This window comes from Ipomoea triloba, chromosome 2 (assembly GCF_003576645.1).
Source record: "Ipomoea triloba cultivar NCNSP0323 chromosome 2, ASM357664v1".
Lineage (NCBI taxonomy): Eukaryota > Viridiplantae > Streptophyta > Magnoliopsida > Solanales > Convolvulaceae > Ipomoea > Ipomoea triloba.
Window position 1 is genome coordinate 27,085,318 of NC_044917.1, and position 10,383 is coordinate 27,095,700.

Genomic DNA, 10,383 nt, shown 5'->3' on the forward strand with positions numbered 1-10,383 from the left:
AATGCTTGTAAAAATGCTACTTATGATCTTCATGATAATGCCTTAAAGTGTGGAAATGATTTTTGGGTTACTAATGAGGTCATTTTTTTCAACCCTTGTGATTTTAATGATAATGATTCATTTGACTCCTCCGATGATGATGATGAAAATTGTTTTGATACTTTTGAAAATAATTCTTTCAATTCCACGGAGAATGATTCAATAGAGTCGTGTGAGAATAATTTCTCTAATTCATATGATAGCAACTCTTCCAATCCTTGTGCGAACAATTCTTTCGTTTCTTTTGATGGTAATGAGGATAATGTTTCTACTCTTTTTGATAATGATAAGATTGTTGAATGTAATGAATTTGAACTCCTTGATCTTGTTGATAACAATGTTCTTATTGATAGTGTTGATAATGTGAATGCTTGTGCTGAATATGCCGTTGGTAAAGATCAGAGTGAAGGAGTTGAAATTGAGAGTAAAAAGGAAGAGGTTGAGGACAAGAAAAAGACAAGAGATGAGAGTGTTAGGGAGGAAGATGAGGAGAAAGTGAGAAATGATGAAAAGGAGTTTGGTGAAAAGAAGAAAAATGAAAAAAGAGGTAAGTTGGAAGAAAATAGCATACTCATGGACATGGATAGTTGCCAACCTTTGGAAGAGAGTATGCTATGTATAGAATTAAAGGAGTTTACCAATGCCCGACATTTGAGGGCATATCTTGAAGAAAGAGTAGATGGGGCAAAAGGACTTGTCCCCGTCCAAGTATGTTGGAATGAGGGCTTGAAAGTTGCGTCGGGCTACGGACATTAAACGGAGCGCTTCTCGGGAGGCAACCCGAGGTTATCTTACATTTTTATGCATTTTGTTTTTGTTGTTTACTTTTGCTTTCAATAAGTTTGCATTAATGGAAGTTAAATTCTCTAATATGGTTTGTAGTATTGCAATGTGTTTGTTGATGGTGTAGGAAAATTGATAAATGGCTCAAAGCTAAGAGGATGATTAAAGGCAATGTACTTGAAGAGAAGCAACAAGGGAGTCTCTTTATCTCTCTTGTCTTTTGTTATTTTGCCTTTGTGCCTCATTTCTAAAGTGTGGAAACCCGGGGTTATTTGGCATTATAGTGTATGATGTTAAAAGTCTTTCATAAAAGCAATGTTGTGATCCTCCTAGCCCATATCCCACTTCTAAAGTGTGAAAAGGGCGTTGCACTAGGCGAATGACCTTATCTCTTTCCCACCGTGTGCATAGAGCGAACATCGAGGACGATGTTCAATTCTAAAGTGTGGAAAGGGAGGCACTTTGTGCTTAAATGTGATTAAGTATATGATGCTTAGTGTAGAACGTTGTATATGTTTGAAGTTAATGCATTGTTTAATCTAGCATTGGAAATGTGTGCTTTGAAGGAACGTTTGAATCTCAATTTGGAATATCCCTTGAAATAAAATCTTTTACACTTTAAAGTTGTCCATGATTGTATACTTGCATGATGTTCACCCTTTATTTAGTTCGGACCATGGCCAAGGAGGTAACGAAGTGGGAGTGTACACTTGTCAACTCTAGGAAGATAATTTTTACTAAGCCCGGAAATGAATAATTCTTTGTTTTGCTCTCTTGAAGGTGGTGTGTGGGGTTGTGAAGGAGAAGCTTGTTATCTTATGTTCAAAACAGCCCAATGAGGCCAAAACCCAAAAGAGCGCAATGAGGCCACCTTAGGAATTGAAAAAAAAATAGCTGTCTTGCTAGGACATTGGGGCAACCATTGCACCGTCTTCGAAAAAGCGTAGAGCTCTACGTGAAGTCGGTTGTCCCGATGCGAGGTCTTGGGAGACGAGAAAATTAAAGAGAGCCATTCCGCCAAGATTCGGGCACCCATTGCACCATCTTCGAAAAAGCATGGAGATCCATGTGAAGTCGGGTCACTCGATGAGGTTATCTTGGGGAATGAAAAAAGGAGAGATCTATCCCGTTAGGACCGGGCACACATTGCACTATTCTCAAAAAAGCATGGAGCTCCATGTGAGATCGGGTCGCCCGATGGTTGGTCCTGAGGGGTAGTAGTGACCCTTGTTAGCCTTTTTCACAGTAGTATCTAGAGCTGTCAATGCGGGCTGGCGGGCCCCGCCCCGCCAAAGCCCGCCAAAGCCCGCCTTTGTGGCGGGGCGGGCTAAAAAGCCCGCCTAAAAACGGGCCTAAGTTTGGGCAGCCCGCCCCGCCCCCCCTTAGGCCCGCGGGGGCCTGCCAAAGCCCGCTTTTTTTTTTTTTTTTTTTTTTTTTTTTTTAGCTATGTGTCTAAAATCTTAAGTCTAATTCTATATACTCTAATATATTACTTAATTGTTACCTTGTTATAACATATTTGCATATATAGTTGTAAAAAGTTCACAAATCAATGAAATCATTAAAAATAAGTAAATATCAGAAATTAGTCCATGCTATATAAGTTCATAAACCATTAAACCAAACATTCAAAGTTCAAACTCCAAAGACAACTAATTAACTACATAAATTCAAACCATTACATCATTCAAACATCCCAACATTCTCATCTTCTTCTACCTCTTCATTTCATCAACAAGATTTACAACATTTGAATCTTCACAAGACAAATTTGATGTTGAATAACTTGAATTTGAACTTTCTTCAGTATCTACATAAATATTCAACACAAAAGATAAATAAGAATTAAATTACAAATTTACAGTACACCAAAATATCAACTAACTAAAATATAATCCAATATTTTATTATTTTGTAAACAAACATAATAACTTAGTAACTTACCAATAGCATAACCATGCAACCAATTTCTTGTGCAAATAAGAGCTTGCACTTTTTCAGGCAAAGTACAACTCCTGTACTTGGTGAGCACACGAGCACCAATAGAGAATGCCGACTCCGATGCAACAGTAGTAATTGGGATAGCCAAAACATCTCGTGCCATCAATGCAAGTGCAGGATATCTATGCATACGTTCTTTCCAATAATCCAAGATGTTCAAATCCTCATAGTATGCATATTCAAGTTTTGGCTCCTCCAAATAAATTTCCAATTCTGACTTTCCAATAGTCTTAACAGTTCGACTATCATACTTTTTAATTGCCTACATTAGTTAGAAATTAAAATTTATAACATTAAACATGTTATCACAATCACAAATTCAAATATAGAAAATAAACAAAATATATATAAATTGAAGAGTTAGAACTTAGAATACTTACTTCAAATGCTCTTTTACCCTTAGTTTTACCTAAACTTTCACTTTGCATACTTGAAGATGTGACTTGAGGTTGGGAAGGACGTGGAGTAATAATATTCGCATAAGCACTAAAAAGCTTGTTCAACTTTGTCTTCAAAAGTGAAACCATATCTTGAACTTTAATTGGATCACTCTCAACCTCCTCATATAAATGCTCCAATGATACAAGCTTTATCCTTGGGTAAAAAATAGCTCCAAATGCAAGCACTAAACTATATTCACTCCAATACTTATCAAATTTGTCAAACATCTTTCTACACATTCCACTTATCAAGACATCTTCATTATGCAAATTTTCTTTCAACATACTTTCAATCTTCCAAACTTGCATAAAATATAGATTTGAGGTAGGATAGGAAGAACCGGAAATCAAATTTGTCACCTCATAAAATGGCTCAAGAAACTCACATATTTTCTCACCTCTTTTCCATTCTTCATTTGAAGGGCAAAATTTATAATGTCTATCGTTCAATTGAAGAGAAGCAAATGCCCTTTTATACTTAATAGCACTTTCCAACATTAAATACGTAGAGTTCCACCTAGTAACCACGTCCAATCTCAAACCAATACTAGTATCAATGTTACCAACTGCATTTATACATTCTTCAAACTTCTTCATCCTACCCTCAGAACCTTTCACATATTTGACAGAGTCTCTAATTTTATGCAAAGCTGAAGTAACCACTTTCAACCCCTCTTGAACAATGAGATTTAATATATGGGCTGAACAACGAATGTGGAAAAACTCTCCATCACATAACAAACTATCATGCAAAGCTAATTGCTCCTTTAAAATGTCTTGCATAGTATCATTACAAGATGCATTATCTAATGTCAAAGAGAACACCTTTCTTTCAATTCCCCATTCTTTCAAAAATCCATATATTTTTGCAGCTAATTCAACTCCTGTGTGTGGTGGGGGCATCTTAGCAAAGCAAAGTATCTTACTATTCAATTTCCAATTCTCATCAACAAAGTGCCCAGTTAAGCAAATATATCCTTCACTAGTGCATGCAGTCCATACATCAGAAGTTAAACAAATTCTATTTTTGATATTTGCTAACACTTGTTTAAGTTTCTCTTTTTCTTGATAGTAGAGTTTGGTAATGTCAGACACAAGTGTGTTTCTAGAGATACATGGCACATCAGGATTCAAATACTTCTGCCATTTTCTAATACCATCATACTCAACAAATGAAAATGGTAAATCATGTTTGATGACTGCAGAAGCTAACAACTCCCTAGCAACATTTAGATCTACTTTCCTAGATGCAAGTTTGCCTTCATTATTAACAAACATTTGCCTAAGGTCATGATACTTCAACATTCTACATATCTCTCTATGTCTCCTTAATGTAGAAGTTCCATATTCTTTTCCCCCAGATTTAAATTCTTTTAAACAACCATTACATTTTGCCCTTTGAATACCATCTTCACCAAGTCCAATCTTTGTAAAAAAATTCCACACATCAGAGGTAAGTTCTTTAGATCTACCTTTCTTTGTAGTAGTACTATCCAATCCTGGCATTCCATCAACAGCATCATTGTCAATGGTATTAGTAGTTTGGTTCACAGCAGTTTGGTTCACAGGAGTTTGGTTCAAAGAGATAGAATCCATCACAATTCACGAATAATACACGGATAATCTAACAGTAGAGTTTAACTCGCTGTCAAACATACTATATAATCTAATAATCAAAATATATAAACACAAATACACAATGTCTAGTCAAACATACTATAATATTTATAGATTTCTAGTCACAATCACAATATATATAAACAAATTGTAAAATGTAAATCTTAAAATCTTACACACACTGTAAATCTTAAAATTCGTAATACATTATACATATTAGTAATGTATTAAATTAGTAATATATAATAAACACACTGAAGCACTGTCATTCTCATAATGTAATATATAATTTTATAAACATTAAACTAACACAGTGTCATAAATCATAATGTAATATATAAACAGAAAAAGAGAAAATAAATAACCTGTTAATCAATGATCCTAGATGTAGCCACGTAAGAGTGTAGGACGCCTGAATTGCGAGTTACCGGACGGAGCTCACGGAGGTGGTCACTTGAATTGCGAGTTGCGACTGCAATAGCCGATAGCGGGAGAATGGGAGATGCGAGATTGGCAGATTGGGTTTTCCGTTTGCGTGAATGAGTGAATCGAAGATTCGACAATTCGATGAATGAGATTGAGAAAGAGAATGCGGATTTCGACTACAGAGAAACGGCAAGGGGCCTAGGGCTGTGCTACGCTGCTGTCTTGGACTCTCTGCGAATTAAAACTAAAAAAAATAACAATAATCCTAATTCAATTCAAACTAAAAATAACGAAATATAATTCTAATTGAATTAAAAAAAAAACTGGCGGGCTGGCGGGCCCCCGCCTAGCCCGCCAGCCCGCCCTAAAACGGGCTCCTAAAATGTGAGCCCGCCCCGCCCTTTTGGCGGGGCGGGACGGGCTAGCCCGGCGGGTTAAGCCCGTATTGACAGCTCTAGTAGTATCTAGGGGGCTTGAGGTTATAAGGGTGGTCGAATAGAGTTGACTTGCGTCCAGGCCTGCGTCCGAAAAAATCCTCTCTGAAGTTTGCAATCAGAACAAAAAGCTGACTGTGGACGCGCCTCTGGACGCACGTCCATGCCGGCATCCAAAGAAATGCCTGCAGAAGTTTGTGCAGCAGAGTCAAAGCCTGCCTTGGACGCGCCTCTGGACGCGCGTCCAGGCCGGCGTCCATCAGATCCCGCTCTGAAGTTTCAAATCTGGACGCGATTAACTACTTGGACGCGCGTCCATCCTGGCGTTTGTCGCGATGATTTTGGCGGTTATGCAAGGTTTAAAAGGAGAGATGAGCCAATTTTCAGGACATGGAGACTTAGGGATCCAACACTTCAATCTTAGATCATCTTAGAATATTTCTCTCTCTAGGATTAGCCTAGAGAGATCTCTCCCAATTCGCTCCACATTGCAATTCATAGGTTTAGATTAGAATTAGAGAAGAATTCCATTGTTGCAAGATTGTGATCAACATTCAAATTCAAGTTCAAAGTTCACTTTCAAGCTAAGTCTTCATTTTAATTTCTTGTCATTACTTTTGCCTTTATCTATTTCAATTCCATGTATGATTAGATAGTTCGTTGTGGATTTGGATTGAGCAATTTTGTATGGATATTCTTGAGCTTTGAATTGATCAATTAGGTTTTGCAATTGCTTTGATTATGAGTTTGATTGTGTGAGTGATGATCTACTTTGACTCTTGTGTAGGGGTGATCAACCTATATGAGAGGAGTTTGGAGAAGGAGTCTCACCTACAAGAGTAGAGTTACTCCTTAGCCTAGCCTAGCACGTTTCCTTCCCGCCTTCGAGAGAAGGGGGATTGGAAGGAAAATAGCACACTATGTGTTCGATAATTTGCCTCACCTAGCCTAGTTGCCGTGAGAATGGGACCATTGACTAGATGATAGGTCAATGACCACGAGAGTGGCGTTGGCATAGTTGCCTTGCCTCATTTTCATTATCTAAGTGTTGCTAGCCTAATATCTTAGGAAATCAATGATACCTATATGAGTTGCAAGATCCAAATCCTCCTTTCCAATTGATTGATTCCAATGTTTGTTCTTTATTTTCATTATGTTTCATGCACATCCCTTACTATGCTTGGGTTAGCTTTTAAACACTAAACACTCTTGTGCTTAATCACCTTACCGCTCAAATTCCCTCCTTGCCATCCTTTGAGAACGATACTCGGGAACTTCTTCCTGTTTTAACACCTACTTCTTTCCATCCACCGCGAAACTACTTCATCAGGATGTCACCTTCAAGGGGAGTATTATCTTACTTATATATTATGCCCTCAAGTTTATGTTAGGGCTATGGTTGCACTCTTTTTCCCTTAATTAAGTTTTTTCCCACTGGGTTTTCTTAGCTTAAGGTTTTTAACGAGGCAATCGATGCAACACATAATCATATATATATCATGTACTCTTTTCCTTGACTAATTTTTTCCCACAGGGGTTTTCTAGCGAGGTTTGAATGAGGCATGAGTATGATCAGATGATGGCCAATGGGGAACGCTATTAATCAGTATGGCATCATATCAAGAAAGGTGAAATAGATATTCAACAAATTCTTTCAAGCAAGAATCTAGCAGACATATTCACCAATGCACTACCCACGACAACATTTCAAGAAATTAGTTCGTGGAATTGGTATCTTAAACATCTTCAATGATGTCCTTATCAAGGGGAGCATATATTGTACTCTTTTTTGCTTAACCAAAGTTTTTATCCCACTGGGTTTTTCTTTGGTAAGGTTTTTAACGAGGCAATATGATGTTCTTCCTTTGGACATCCAAGGGGGAGTGTTATGGAATAAAAGAAATAAGGTGGATGTCCAAGGAGAGAATTGAACCCAAGACTACTTGGTGCAAAACATAAATCATACCAACTGAGCTATGGACACTATTGTCATTACTTACGTGCAGTAAAGTATTAGACATAAAGGCTCAACATGCAATCAGTTCTCGAGCTATGGGCGTTATTGTCATTGCTTATGTGCAGGAAAGTATTAGACATAAAGGCTCAACATGCAATCAGTTCTCAAGTTCCAAAAAAGAGATGACTCACGTTGCTGGGAATAGAACACACATCCTTTATGCTGACTAAGGCTTCTAAGAGCTTGACACACCAGTTCAACTAACCAAGACATTTGTCCATCTTCTGTATAAATGTTATTAATTTATTCCCATGCTGAACCTATAAATACCTTCACACCCCTTTGTAGAGATCATCCGAGGAGAAATAAATTCTCCCTTCTTCTTACTATCATTATACTGTTGGTCTTATTATATATTATTATTATCATTATATTAGTATTATAAATACTATAGTCCCGATCAAATTCATAACAAAGGAGTATTGTTATTACTAGTATTGCACCCGTGCGATGCACGACCATTAGTAGTTGGTGAGTTTAAACACGATAATTTTATAATAATTTGATAAAATACGAAAAAGAACATGAATAATAAAATCATTAAATATTCAATGGAATATACAATTACAAATTATTGAAAATTTCTTTGTAAACCACATTTTGAGTACAGTTGACTAACCCCTTGGTTTCATCAGAAATTAGGATTTTGAGGCCATCCAGATTACTAACACGGGAAACCGCTACATATAACTGACCATGGTTAAAGACTGGTTTCTTTAATAATAACCCTACTACTGACAAAGTTTGTCCTTGGCTTTTGTTTATTGTCATTGCATAGGACAACATAACAGGAAACTGCTTCCTTTGAAATTTAAAAGGAAGTCTTGGATCTGAAGGAGTCAATGATAGCCGGGGTATCAATACAGTTGTCCCATAATGTGTGCCACCTAATATCTTGGCTTCAATAACATGGTTACCTAATTTGGTAACAATCAATCGTGTTCCATTACAAAGACCAATAGAATGGTCGATATTCCTCAACAACATTATTGGGGATCCAACCTTTAATGATAACGAATGGTTTGGTACACCAGAACACTTCAAACTGTTCAAAAATTCAGTAGTGTGCACTTCAGCCAACATGTTGTCATTGGTATCAGCTTTGCAAACAGAATCACAACTTAAATAAGTCTTCGATGAAGCTTGATTCAAATTGTTCATGTATTCATTGACTTGATCCACAACATCTGATGTTGGTGCCAAAATAGCTCTACTCTTTAACTGCTCAGGATCTATAACACCAGTACCAAATGAAGGAAATGTCTGCTCAACAATCTCTTTGATAGGATCTCCTTTGGTTTGCAATACAAACTGTGAAGGAATATTTATATTGCAATCATCTTCACTATTACCACCAAGATTTCCATCACCTAAGTCCACAATCCACTTGGCAAATGTATCTAATTTCTCAATTTCTTCCTCAGTTGTAATACTACGCAGTCTTAGATTCTTTGTAAGATGCAAAACTTCACAATTATTCCACAAATATGAAGAATTGATACTTGCTTAGACAATATCTTGTCTTGTTTCTTTGGGAATAACTGGAAGTATCTGTATGAAATCACACCTAAGACAATAGTTTTTCCCCCAAAAGTCTTTGTTGAGCTTGAAGTATTAGAGAATCTGAGTACGTCTCTCATTGTTTTATCCAATGCTTCAAAACAATGTTTGTGCATCATAGGGGCTTCATCCCAAATGATTAGCTTTGCTTTAACAATGAGTTCAGCTAATGGACTACCTTGCTTGATGTTGCATGTTGAGTCTTCGTTTATACAAATCGGTATTGCAAACCTTGAGTGGGCAGTCCTACCACCCGGTAGCAATAGTGAAGCTATACCACTGGATGCAACATTTAGGACGATTTCTCCCCTTGACCTTAAACCAGCAGACATTGTCTTCCACAAAAAAGTTTTCCCGGTCCCACCGTATCCATAGACAAAAAATAGGCCTCCTTTATTGTTATCAACATCGAACATAACTTTATTGTAGATCAGTAACTGCTCCTCAGTTAACTTTCCCACCAATAGGTCATGTTCTTCTTTTAATGCTTGCTGATCATATGATAGTTCTGTTGGTCCCAAGGGGATGGGGTACAAGTCTAGAGAGGGGGGGGGGGTGAATAGACTTGTATAAGATTTTGCAGATCTTTTCGACCTCTCGTGTGTATTGAACTCAGGATGTTTAGGTTCGATACCTCACGAGGTGAAGACAAAGTTTTATGCGCAGCGGAAAAGTTATCCCCTTTTAGTTAGCACGAGTTTGAGTTAGTCCGAGAGGTGTGTTTATATGCAGTGCAATCGAGAGGTTAGTGAGAGATAAATACAGAAAGTAAATGCGAGAGAGATTTTTAAGTGGTTCGGCCAACCCGCCTACGTCCACTCTTCTTCCAGAAACTCCCTGGAAGGATTGCACTAAAACTTCCCTTTTTAGTACAATATCGAGCGCTTGAGCTTTGATCACGAAGCCCGCCTCAAGCCTCAGGTTTTTCGCCCCGCTTCCAGTTACTCCACCTCTCGAGCACTTGACCTTTGATCACCAAGCCCGCGTCAAGCCTCAGGATCTTCACAAGACAGCTCCCAGGTTACTCCGCCTCTTCTTGCTTAATCCAAAGCAAGGACCTTTGGTT

The 10,383-nt window shown here is 37.7% G+C and overlaps 1 protein-coding gene across 1 annotated transcript; it reads right to left on the reverse strand.

The window, feature by feature from the left end:
- Positions 1–8,321: 8,321 nt before the first annotated feature.
- On the reverse strand, positions 8,322–9,649 carry LOC116011000 (ATP-dependent DNA helicase PIF1-like). Its single transcript, XM_031250487.1, has 2 exons — positions 9,260–9,649; positions 8,322–9,206 (listed from the first exon to the last, which is right to left on the reverse strand). Exons 1-2 carry the CDS (start codon positions 9,647–9,649, stop codon positions 8,322–8,324), a joined length of 1,275 nt encoding a protein of 424 aa, XP_031106347.1.
- Between the last annotated feature and the right edge of the window lie 734 nt (positions 9,650–10,383).